This window comes from Acanthaster planci, linkage group LG01 (genome assembly GCF_054643075.1).
Source record: "Acanthaster planci isolate LZ-2023a linkage group LG01, COTS_SCS, whole genome shotgun sequence".
NCBI classification, from domain to species: Eukaryota; Metazoa; Echinodermata; class Asteroidea; order Valvatida; family Acanthasteridae; genus Acanthaster; species Acanthaster planci.
This window is the reverse complement of record NC_141777.1, coordinates 39003632-39016847: the sequence shown is the minus strand read 5'-3', so window position 1 is coordinate 39016847 and position 13216 is coordinate 39003632. Positions and strand designations below refer to the sequence as shown.

At 40.3% G+C, this 13216-nt stretch overlaps 1 protein-coding gene across 18 annotated transcripts in view; it reads left to right on the top strand.

Moving 5' to 3' along the window:
• Positions 1–13216, top strand: part of LOC110980495 (uncharacterized) — a 202728-nt gene that overhangs the window by 122431 nt on the left and 67081 nt on the right. Inside the window, exons 1-2 of one of the 18 annotated variants that reach the window (XM_087146396.1) lie at positions 5926–6628; positions 7362–7456. The exons of 14 other annotated variants lie outside the window; for them this stretch is intronic. In XM_087146396.1, the coding sequence (XP_087002522.1) occupies positions 7406–7456 (51 nt within the window). In that variant the 5' untranslated portion in view covers positions 5926–6628; positions 7362–7405. Of the gene's footprint in view, positions 1–5925; positions 6629–7361; positions 7457–7506; positions 7526–10518; positions 10643–13216 lie in introns of those variants that run through there. 3 more of the 18 variants (XM_087146390.1, XM_087146418.1, XM_087146408.1) reach the window with 3 other exon arrangements.

Here is a 13216-nt window from a genome sequence, read left to right as displayed (position 1 = left end):
TTCGTTCTACCATTGGCTCGTTAAAACCCTTGGACAAAAACTGTCGAGTACAGACATGACTTAAGACATAAGAGGATCACATCGGACTAATTACATTTTAATGAAACTTTTTGTCTTTGGATAAAGCACTGAAAAGAAATTTGCCTTCTTAAAAGCTCAGGATTAGTGGTTTCTCCTCGCTAAAATGTTTGTACTGACTATTGGTGTTTACACAGTCAAATATCTTGATGTGCATTTGTTTATAATTCCTCACCTGTACATGGAGTTCCAACAAAATGTTGGTGAATAACATAATAACTCCAACAAAAAATAAACTGGCTGAAATGTTAAATGATGGTCAGTCACAAAAACTTGTTCAGGACTTGAAAACTACACGTATAACTTCCTGGGTGAGTCTAGTGTGCATCAAGTTTAAACGGCTGACTAAGTTTCCTCGTCCATAGAGCAACAGTTGAGTTCTTTGGAAAATTATCGAAAAGAACTATGGATACAACATTTTGAAAGCACTAACTAAATCATGCCTGCTTTGTGATGGATTGCTGTTAGTTGGACAAGACATGGATATGTAGCCGGTGTTAAAATCTCAGTTGGTGGTCTTCTCATAAATTTGCAAATATTCCCTTTAGTGCTCATTCAACTAGAAAACTCTTTGATCTTAAGTCTGGGTTTTAATGTTTGACAGACTTTGATGTCCACCCGAATATCCCATTTTGCTCAAATTTACAGGGAAAACAATGCTGGACAGAATAATAATTGTGAGAGGGGGTAATTCCAGCCAGAGGCTCTGACCTCTGGCCCAGAGGAGTAAAGACAAAAGTGTCTCATGCAGTGGATTGATAGCCTATCACAGCAGGGAATGACCAGGCATGGGTATTGTCCATGATAGTGATACACGCTTGACTGTAGTTGGGCTTTTCAGTAAGCACAAAAGAAGGGCTTTACTAAAAAGCCACTGTCCTCAGTGACAACAGGGTTAGACAAGGACCAGGGCTCACACATAGCTTGGATTAATGGTGAGCTTGAATGGGGTTAATGGGCAGAAACCAGTCACAACAGGGGGAAAAATCAACTGGTTTCAGGGATATGTCGTACTTAGCTGGCCACCCATAACTGCTGCACTACAAAACTTATGGGATTTGTGGTGGTTTTCTTTCACTTTTTTTAATGGGTTTCTCGTACCTAGCTAGATTTGAAAGGTACCAAAGAACTCTGTCAATTTAATGCTTGAGTACAAATTGTCACAGTGTGGCTATGGTAGATCAATCACACTGAACAATGGCAAAGCAGCAGGCTTGCCCACCAGGGACTCATTGATTCCAATTGGCCCAATAGAAAAGCCTTTATTCCAAAATTAAAACCTGAAAACTTGATAGAAAAGAGCAATGTGGGTATACAGAGCTCCTTTGAATAGAATAAAGGGTTACTTTAGTGCTGCCTGTACAGGGGGTTGTTCTTTACAAGACATTGAATATTGCTGAAAACAGGAGCAGGAATCTCTACAGGTTTGTACAGAGGTCATTGCAGTGCATTAGTTTGTCCTTGGGTAGAGTTGTTGAAATGGATACTGACTATTGGATCTACTGATGTTGCTTGGCTTGAAAGGCTTTCATGGCGAGAGGCGGCATCCTTCAAAAGGAGTTAGGGTTACAAAAAATCAAATTGTAGGATGAGACATTAGGCTTGTATTGGATTGCCACACTTGCCTTAGAAAAGTGTCTGTGTGTGTGTTGACATTGCCCGTCATATCCATAATAGCAGTAGCCATGTTTTCATCCATCTTAAAGCCTCTTGAATCATTGCATTGTGTGTAATGAAACTGATATGATTGGCGGTGTGGGTCGGGATGTTGTCTGTGTGCTGCGCCGTGTGTGGTATTCAATTCCTTATCCGTGTTATCGCCAGAGCGAGGATGATCAGCGGCGATGAAATCGTGTTAACCTTGGGTCGTGCGTTCCCCCTGCCGTATCCTTCCAGATACATTTGTCTCTTTGCTCACTAGCCCTGAATTGCATTATGCAAGCATGCCTTCACTGATCTGTCTGGTCTGACTCAGGGCTCAGGCTATAGTGCTACTTCTCTCATGATGCTTAAAACCCTTGTGGAGACTCTGTTCACTGAGTAAGGACTGGTGCGGTAGAGGGCTTCTTCTTGTGTTAAACCCAGTCAACACTCTGTCCATTCAATTGAATTTGTTCAGCAGGTATTGATCCTATAAGGTCACTCAGGCTCATACTACCACTTGCTCAAGATGCTGAATACTGATGCATGTAGGTCTTGTTAAAATTCGGCTGGATGGTAATTGTTTTTTTTTTTTCTGAGATTAAGACAGACCATCATTCCTATCCAGTCATGACAGACGTTGCTCCAGCCCTGTTGCCAGCTTCCCGCACTGGGGGACCATGGTACCAGCTGCAGGCACATCATGAGAACAAAACATAATTTTGAAGCTTATGATTTTCGCTAATGGGGGACCAACTGCTTACCAGGGGGCTCAGTTCTTATTGCTCCAACAAGTAACTTCATGACCGTGGTACCCGAAATCATGAAATTAGGGTCGAAAATTCCTGAATGATTTTGCTAAAGTGAGACAAAAGGACAAAACTGCACCAGAAGATTCACGTGCTCTTGAGTGCGGTCTCCACAGACGTCCTGTTTTTATTTGATCGCAACATGAGCCTTCAGAAGCACAAAGCAACTCCCAAATCCTCTCTGATGCTCACAGAGTGTATGATATATTTGGTATTTACTGGTACTATTTCTGCTCTCTGTCTTCCTTCTGCCACTCTGTCTTGAGTACCCAGGACAGGTGGAAGTAATACAATGTGATAGCCGGTAATCCATATTGCCATCTGATACATGATTTCACTTTAGAGATTTATGCGAGTTTATTACTCTCTCTTGGAGGTGAGCTCGGTGTTGGTTCAATTTGTTACCCGAGTCAGATGGCTAATGTTTCAACTTGAGCCCATCTAACCAGGCTAACCTTATACATGAAATCAAAAGCAAATGAATTTAGTGTCCATTCTGGCATGAACTCTGGGAAAGCTTTCCATTCACATATTTCTCCTCTGAGTGAATCCTCTGAGAAAGATCATTCGGAGAGAGCAGAAATTCGATGTAAACCATATTATAAACTTGATTAATGAATAGAGCAGAGACAGTCAGTTAAAATATTGATCTTATTTATTAAGTCCACTTCTTCAAGGTACATGTAGGTTGTTGGTTTCTGTTTTTGTATGTCGTGTGTTTTGGGTCTTTCCCTATCAAATAATTAATTACTCGGAGGAATTCATCAGACGTTGATTTATTATGGAATTAACATATTGGAAATTATTAATATATTTGTATTGAACCGGATGTGAGCCCCTGATGATTAAAGAGAAGGTTGTAGTGATGATTCAGAGTTGCCGCTCATTGACTGCAGATAATGTGCCACTGTCTATTCTAAGTGTCGGTATTGGCTAGAATTTCAGGGATGCATCTCTGGTTTCAGATAGAGGTGACTCTAGCTCCAACAGGGCAATCCTCCGCCCCCGAGGCTATTTGCATTAGCAAAATTGGTATTGAACTGCAAAGTGTGAACGGCGCGAGAAAGGGGATATACCACATCCCCCCCTCCCCCGAACTTGAACCACTGTGCCATTAGGAGGAGAGCTAAGCCAGGGATGATTCTTGTCTGTGTCGTCATGGGGGTGGGTGGGGGGGGGAGAAGGGTTTGCAGTTAGCAGACGGCGGTGGTCTTTGCTCAGCAAGACGAGACTGGATTACAGATGTTCCTGGGCTGGAAGTGGATGAGATTGACTTGCGGGGATTATCTTTCTTTTGATGCAGGTGAAGCGAGACAAGAGCTTGTTTGATGATCATCTCCAGGCTGGAGTTGGTCAGGGAGGTGTTGATAGCCACGCTGGACCATTGCCCTTGTCAGTAAAACCTGCTGACTCTGAGATTTTTCTATGATTTCGAGCTTTGATTTATATTATTGTTAGGTATTTCTGGTAATGGAACCACCGATTCTTAGAAAGTGCCCTAGGCACTGTGGCTTGTTAGCCTGAAGAAACCTGTACAGAGGAGACAATGAGAAGAAGTTACAGATTTTGTGGTAGGATGAAAACCCCAGAAGAATATGCTGTATAAAATCAAGAAAAGCAGGTAGGGACCTGATATGGTCTCCATATTTTTTTCAACATGAATACAAGGCCCAATGATGAGAGATTTTAAATCCTTAATCCTGTTTAATAAATCCTGGCCAAAAGTTCTTGTCTGATCAATTTCAGCCCGGGTAAATTCTCTCTCACACTTTACAGCAGATATCCCTGAGGTGCACCTCTTCAAGTTGTTACTCACCTTTCACCTGTCACCTTTCAAACCAAATAGAAAGGATTATTGAAGCCTAAATTGCATGCTTAAAGCAGCTAACCAACTTGCAAATGGATTATCAAAAGCAAGCCATCATCTTGCCTGTTCTGAGATAATGAGGTTATAGATTCTTTGCTTCTTCAAAAGACAAATGATCTGATTCTTAGGTCTATTGGTAACAAATAGTGAGCCAAATTGCACTGGAAGCTGTACTAATGATGCTCAGCAAACTTCCTTTACAAGAACCAAATCCTTTGCTGTATTCTTATGATGCTTCTACCTATAGCCTGGTCACAAACCTTTCCTGTGTGCTTTGACTGGAAGGTCCATGGCCTGACCTGTTGGTATACAGCCACTAATGGTTCCCACTGCACACAATCAAAGCCAGCCTAAACTAGCAAGCCCTGCTTGTTACATAACACTAGGGTATCCAGATAATTAAATTGTAATTACACAAAGCTTATGATAATAAGGGTTGAATCAATACTGATTAGTGCTTGTGAAAACACTCCAAGAGTTGAGTGGGGAGCCATCTGGCAGCTATGGTTTAATTGTTCAGATAAAACCTCTTTAAGGACCAAGAAGACAAAGCTGTTGTTTTTTTCTTCCATCAAAATCTTTTTAGGGTCTTTTACAGGAGACATTGGTTATAACTTATATTTCTAGTATTGTTTTGTATGTTCTAATACTCTCTTACCTGGATAAAAAAAATATTCAAGTTCTGGAACCACTTCTGTGAAGGGATTTGTTCGTTTCATTGTCATAGAAGGTGTTTGACAGGATGTCAGTCTATTTCTAGTTACAAGGAATGTCTTATTCCTCCAACTTGCCATAGAACTACTGGTGCATGTAGGCTAGCTGAAATAGAAATATCAAATCGATCTGACATGTTTACATTAAAAAAGGAAGGGAAAAAAAGTTCTATCCATGAGAAAAAGTATTAGATGTTTCCGATATTTGCACTATTCCCACTTATACATTGGCACTTCACCAGCTTGTAACAATTTTCTGAATTCTTGGCAATTATTGTGGTGTGCCAAAACACTTGTTATTTTGAAACAGGAAACGTGCCTGTCCCATAAGTACAAGAGATTGTGGTAACTTCTGGGTCGGCTCACAAGAAAACACAAAACAACCTCTGTACTGAAGTTGTAAAGACAGACTATCGCGGTATCTGGTACAGAGAGAATGACTTAACATCTGCCAGTCTCTGGCCAAAGAATATCTGACCATGCAAGAGACTGACCAACTTGTGGGTTTGTCCTGCCGGCCCCTTGGGTTTATGACACCTTTGTGTATGACCAAATACTTTACAGGATCCTAGTGATATGTGAAATGAAGTTGAGGCAGTTTTGTCTCTTAATAATTCCCTTGTTGTCTTGAGGTTTATTGCTTGGCCCAGTTTTTTTCCCACCTTGTTAAAAGCAAACACAATGGGCTTTGTCAGTTGAAGTGTGTGGGCCTGTCAGCTCTGATTGACAGGTGCGAAATTCATTGATTATAGCCCTGTTGATGGCAGTCCATATATCACTCCATGGGGAGAAATGGGAGGTCTTGTTCAACCCTGGTTTTTCCTCACTCACTACTTACTTGGCCACTGAAGGAGGGTGTGACTCAGATCCGAACAGGACAGACTACTGAGTTTTTGCTGTACACTTGGTGTACCTAAGGGGACAGCTCTGCATGTAAAAGTATCTTCACTTATAAGAATCTGTAGCCAAGTATTCTTGACCTGTGTGAAAGTGTTGTTCCTGTTATTTATTCATGGGCCACTAGTTGATGGCAAGAACATGCACCATCAGCAGGGAAGTTTAGTTTTATTTCATCAACTGTGTGTGAGGATCGACTGGAGCATTCTGGGTACACACTCAACCACATAGAGGCTATTGATGTGGTTTCAAACTTGTCATCTTGTCATGTGATATGAATGCAGAGATTTGATAATGTAACTTTGTATTCACTCTGCAAGTTTGATGTACTTGTACCAATGAGAAAGTGCAAAACCTGGTGAACAGAGTGATCAGCTGTGCTTCAGACATCATTCCAGTTGACTCCTTTGACATCGATGTGTTTCACTCCAACTCGGCCATGGACACTCCCTTTTGAAATACCAATTTCTAAAGATAGTTGGGTGTGCTCACACAGTGGGCATTGTGATCTGTACCACTTGCATAGCCCTGATGCTATGACGTCCAATCCAAAGACGCCAGTTTTAATGGATACAATGCATCAGAGAGGTACTCGTGTGCCACCAACTCACCGAATGCGCCAGGTAAACTTACCTTTCTAGAATAAATGGATAAAAAGCCCACTAGGCATATGCTCAGCCTGACTAGATAGGCCCCGCTATTCCTTGAATGAATTTTGGATTTTGAAGAGACTGTACATCTGCATAAATTAATAGGTGCTACCGTGGCTACTCATGATTAGTAAACAACAAACTGCTTTAAGGAATGCCCTCAGTTTCAATTTGTTTTAAAAAACCTGTCACTGTTATTTCCTGGATTTTCTGCGAGTGACACAGTACTATTCAGAATAGACATTGCATACAAACCTGCAGAAGTATTTTACATTGTAGGTGTGTTTATGTTAAGGTCAGATGTATGTATACCTTTAAGCTGGAACTATGGGACTCATCAACTCCACCCCTTCTGAGCTCATTCCAGTTCATCATTTGATGTGGCTTTACTTTTTGATAGCAAAGCATTTTGTAAGCTAGCATCCTGTACATGTCCATGCTGCATTCATGCACTTCCTTTCAAAACAGAGTGAGGGAGACCAAGTCCCCTTTATGAGGATCTTGTTGTGGCATTGGCTTTATTTTGTTGCCTCATTTTTCTAAGAAGCTGCAAACAATGCAAACATGCAAACAAAGACACCTGTGGTTTTTGTGGAAACCAGCTGTTGAGTGTTAGCAGCCTGCATGATACATGCTAGTCTGCCTGGTGTGACTCAGCTTGCTGGGTTATCATTGGTATTGGCCCTTTTTCCCCATTCATCCCAAGATTCAAGCTTAACATGCTGTGGGTGTGAAGATAATAGGATCTGAATGAATACTCCCAGTGTGCAAGAGGCTGAAAACAGCCAGCCAACACTACAGGTAAATGCACTTTTCAGTGTCACTCCCTCCTCTTATTATGATTCCACATCAGCAGCCCATCGTTAACTGGTAGGTCCCTGTTCAACCTTGGCAAAACTTAACTTTTAACCCAAGACAAGTCATTTTCATATTTAACTACCTGTAGGATTTTCATATTTAACTACCTGTAGGAGTCTTGTGCTGCTGAAATCTGCTGAAATCCAAACCCATCACATATCCTTTGCACATAACATTTCAAGTCCAGCAAGTCCTTTTGTTGATTTTCAGAATCTACCAATCCTTGCAACCTGAATTTTGATAAAAGCAAAAAATCATTCATTCTCAGATTGTCAATATCTCTTTACACACACAGAACCTAGAGTTTGTGAATCCACTACAGTAGTTGCTGTTGAAACCCACTATACAACTGAGAGTGGACTCACATTGTACATGCATACAATGCACCACAAATGCACCATGTACCGTATGCATAATGGTCCTGACAGCATGTGAGCCTGGTTAGGTGTACGGGAGACCGAGGTCATTAACCTTCTGTCCATGGTTGTACACACCTTGCCTCCATCTTTTGCCAGCATTCTGTCATACTTCAGCTTGATCTGTTCATCGAGAGTTGTTCTCTAACCCAACCATTGTCTTGTATGCTCGTTTCATTGAAATAAAAATTATCATTTGAAAATGGCATTGCACATTTTCTGCACTAAATGGTTGTTTTGACAGGTTGTTTTAATTAATTCACTCAAAAATGTCTACAAATCATAGCTTCATCACAACGGCTAAGTGCTGTGGTTGTGAGAGCAATTAGTTTTTTAAATGGTGTGAAAATATGGAAGGGCTTTTTTTTAGTTTTTTTTTAAATTGGAAAGAGTTGAAAGTAAATTGGATCAAAGAGAACAAATTAAGGCCAGGTGGTTCAACAAAATAAGAAGCATTGTGCTGTGCTATGGATTTGATGGAGTCCAAATCAATGAAGTGTTTGTCCACACCTGAAAAACAGTCTGTGTTTAGACAGCTTGTTAATCTGTACTCAAAATACTGGTGAGAGCATTGGGTAGAGTAGACTAACAAAAGAGGATGAATGAAACCAGAAGGATTGTTGCCTGGGGAACAAGGTTGAAAAAAGGTATTACAAATGGCAACTTAAAATTTGTGAATGACTGCCTTCAGTTGCATGTACATGTAATTAATATGGTAGCATTGCCCCATGGTGGAATGGATGTCTGCTTTGGTTAACTTCCCCTTTACAGGAGTGTAACATTGCCAGTGTATGCATCATGAACACACACCTACCGGTATTGAGCTTTTAAGAATGGTTTGGACTTACGGATAGTAATAAGATTAGGTATGAAAATAATCTGCTTTTAAATGTTCTCAGAATGGATATGAAGGAAAGAAATTTCATGGTTATCATCTTGAGTGCCTCTGCTCTTTTTCTATCTCTGTCCATTGTTTTGTTTTCAAGCCAAATTTGCTTTCAAACCCTTGCAGAGTCATCCAAACACAGTAATAGGCTAGTGTTGGTATAGGGTTGTGTATTTTTCTTTGTGTACATGTTCAGGAGAATGCTTGACAGTGGGGCTCATGCTGGTCTGAAATGAAATTGGTCTAAATTTATTGGCTACAAAATGTCAGGGGTTTCAGTTCCCACTGGGTACCTCATTCCCAGGGAACATTGCAGATTCTGTAGTAAAGCATAGAGCATAAGAGTTAGACCAGAGGTTGATACCGGTATGTTATTGTAATTGCTCTTTTTCAGCATTTGGGGTGGGGGTTTCTAAGTGGTCCTCATCAAGAAAAAAACTGCTTCGGAGAGGTGATTTATCATAACGTCATACGATTTATAGATCCTAAGAGAAGGTAGTAAGCATTCCTTTAAGTGCATGTATGCAGTCAAGAAAAGAGAAATAGGCCTATGTCAAATCCTCTACAAAAAGCATCGGTCTCTCAAGTTTGCATAAGATATATGAAAAGACACTGATGTTCATTGGTATACATTGCAACAGAACTTGATTAAATTTGAAAGACTTCAGGCAGTGAAAAAGAAAGCTTTTATTGCTTGCGAAAAGAACGATGGTGTTCCTTTTTTCCCACTTAATTTTTTTTTAAAAGACTGAGCTATTTTGAAATTGATTATATTGTGTGTCGAGTCTGCAGATAAAATATTAATAAGTTATGGAGAACTATTTGCCAATTGAAAATGAAAGGCCAACTGTTCAGTCTATTAAATGTTAATATTGTCTGTCTGGGAAATTTATGACGGGGTGTGGGAAGGGGAGTAGCGAGTGTGCCCATTTATTGTACAAATGCTGAATTGTGAGGCTTAGAGGAACTTAACATTCAACCCCTGTAGTAGTGCAGTGCCATTTTGGGTTCATTGGTTATGCTGTGGAATTAGCCATGGCTAGATGCAAGCATCCATTGCCTGCATATTAAGACATTATAGAAAAAAAATCTGTAAGTACATGCATGTTTTCTGCAGTGGCGTTGTCACGTTCAGTGACTGAGCATCTTAAATCATTCTGTCATTCGGAAGAAGTGATCAATGGCTGTTGTGAGAATTACTGAACATCTCATATTTAACAACTCTCTCCAACACACGGTATTCAGTTTGGTTTGGAAGGGTACAGAATTTGATAATAGTGCAGATATTAATCTGTCTAGAAATACTCATCAAATTCAGCACATTCAAGGAGCGAATTATTGTAAAGTGTTTGGGAAAATAAAGGGTAGTACACTGTACTTGACTGATATCTTGTAAGTTTTAGTCATTCAGTTTTGTTCCACAGTAACAGAGGGAAGTAGATTAGTTTCTTAAGAATCTGCCATTTCTCATCCTTCAGCAAGAATGAAAACCTGTCTGGTGTAAATTAGGTAAAGCAAAAAGTTTTTTGTCGTTAGCCGCTTCACTAAGCGCTCAGTTTCAGGATAGACTCTTGATGGCCGAAGCATCCCACAAGTGCTTTGCTGTGGAGGTTAACACATTTGACCTTCAACTTGATCTCAGTGTGTGCCCTCTTCAGATGTTGCCAGTATAAGTGTAGTCGGGTGTTAACAGCATATCCGCTTACCACTCACTTCTGTGCCCAGCAAGAGGCAGTATCCAAAAAGTGAATAGCCAGCCATTTCAACTTACTGGAACACTTTACAGCCTAGTTTATGCAGTGGATCTACTTGTAGCTGCTGCAAATTGTAAGGAGGTATTTTTGCCTTTGAAAATTGCAAGTAACATGACAGGAATGTCCTTAAGAATTCTTAGAACTTGTGAGTCCTGGATTCGCTGTGTAATCCTTATGGATTTAGTCAGGAGAATAAAGGCTTGTTATGCAAATGTGAGAGGTGGGAAGTCTATGACTTGCGAAAAAGCTGTAAAAAAGTGGAAGCAGTTTATGCTCAAGAATGGTGAAAGAGATTGACATAAATGCAAAATGGTTGACTCGAGGCTTTTGCTGAGGAAGTGTGTGCTTTGGAGAAATCAGTGGTGAACCATTCACAGACAAAATGTGTTTTTATGTCAGTCTGGCCGGTGGCCCCTTTTTGCTTTGTACATATATATATATATATAGTTTCTAAGCTACCAGTAAGCCCACTGGTATTTCTCTGCTGCAAAAAATACAGCCCAACAGTCTATTTGAAGTAGAGTACAACTACATGTGCATGCATGCCAAGGAGAGGCTCCTTATACCCTTGTCATACATAGCCCATTGGGGAAGGGACGCACTCGTTTCCCCTTACATACATGTACAGGTATTTTAACATTGTTTGTGATTGAGCCTGACAGGAGTGCATACATGTGAATGTCATACCATTACCTGAAAACATCTGGTTTTTTATATTTGAGTTTTATAATCAAATTCACTTCTTTCCCAGGTACGTCTATGTAAATTGTGCCCCTAAGATGTACTTTTAGAAGCATCTACTGTGCACTGATTTATAGTGAACATACATGTAGAAACATGTTGCATATGCTTACAGCACTTCAATTGTTTTCTTCAGCATGTGGTTTACTTGTCAGTACATGCAGTTACAAATTGCCGCAAAGTACAGCTGGTTCCCACTACACCAATGTACTGGTCCATGTAGGTACACAATCCAGGCCAAGTACTGTTGGAATGGCCATCCCAGAATTGTTTTCATCTCATGCAATGGGCGGCTCATCTGGGTCTTTCAATTTCCAGTTTCTGTGCTTACTTTTGTGTTTGCACAAGTGGGCTTTGTTCGTAATGTTCTTCACAATCGAATGGTCTAGATGGTCTGTTGGAGTAATGAAAAAAAAAAAAGATCTGTAATAATCCAAAGGACAGAAATATATTCATGCTGACACTTTCCTAACATCGGCTTATCAAGGATGCTATCTTTTCATCTCAACATCACGTTCTCGGACTGGTATTTCTTTTCATCTGTGAAGAGACAAAATGATCGAGGTATAAATGACAGCTGACAGTATCGCCAAATTAATATTTCTCCAGGCTGAGCAAATGTGTTAAATTGAGCACAGCCATCCCCGGTGCTCACAGAGAGATTTTTATTTTCACCGACAGTTATTCTTATATTCTTGTACACATGCACAGGAGATACGTATGCATAGTGCATATTGATTTTTATACGTTGATAAATAAGGGAATAAAAATGTGCTTTACCAGTCTGAAACACTGCGTGATATGGCGCATAGCAAGCCGTTGTTTTATTAACCATTTAAGACTGGCTGCATGATGGTCTTTTGTCTTTTGTCTGAAGTGGTTGTGAATGGATGTTATGAGTACTGAATGAGAAATTTCTGCAGTAGTCCCATATAGGCTTGTTTCTTTGCCGTATCTTTGGTTTAACTACAGTAAATGGAGTCCCATCCTTTTAAAAGAGCATGTGCCAGATTTCTTTTGCAAGTGGTACATGCATGTGAGGTACTTATGATCGGTTGAATTAATTTGTGGAGACCAATTGGAAGTGAATGGTTCTAGAATACAGTTGCTTGGTTGGTGTGAACAGTCGCCAGGTTATGTGGCTCAAATATGATTGGCCATACAATCCTCATCAAACTCTATTAGTGTACAATGTGCTTGTGAGATGAGCAACAAATGATGATGTTGTTATGTGGTAAAGTGTATAAACAGACGTTTATTTACTCGGTACTTTGTTCATTCACACACACATGTACACTGTATATGATGTGATTGATGCATATTCATAGCCACTTCATGGCAATTTTTCCCCTGCCTCTGTGCTTCTTTGTTTTCTCTCTTGTGATAACCAAGACCAGTCAAACCAAGATGGCAAATTTGCCCTTGAATTTGAAAACTCAAGCAGCATTATTGTCACGCCGGAATGAATCGAGACAGGCTGCCAGCATGCTTGAGTGCAACCCCAGCATGGCTCCATTGTAATGAGTCATAAACTCTCAGATACCAGTGTTTCGTTTTTGTCTACTCCATTGCCGTCAAATCACTGTGCTGCGTGCCGGAGAAAGGCAGACGCCAGTCCACCACTTAACCTAGCTCTCCAAGTACTTCTCTTCCAAGCTCCAATAACCTTGTGATTATTGATCAGCGCTGTCGTCATTGTTGTCTTTTCTTGACATTCATGCGAATTTCAGAGATGACTGTTTGCTTGTCTGGGTAAACTACCTGCAGATTTCAGGATTTCCTCATACTTTCTGGAAGACATTGGCAAAAGCTTGATTTAAAGAAGAAAAATAGCAAGCATAAATATGAAGTAATCGAGTTCAAGTCTTTGTTAGCCAGACTACCAGCATCAACAAATTCTCAGTTT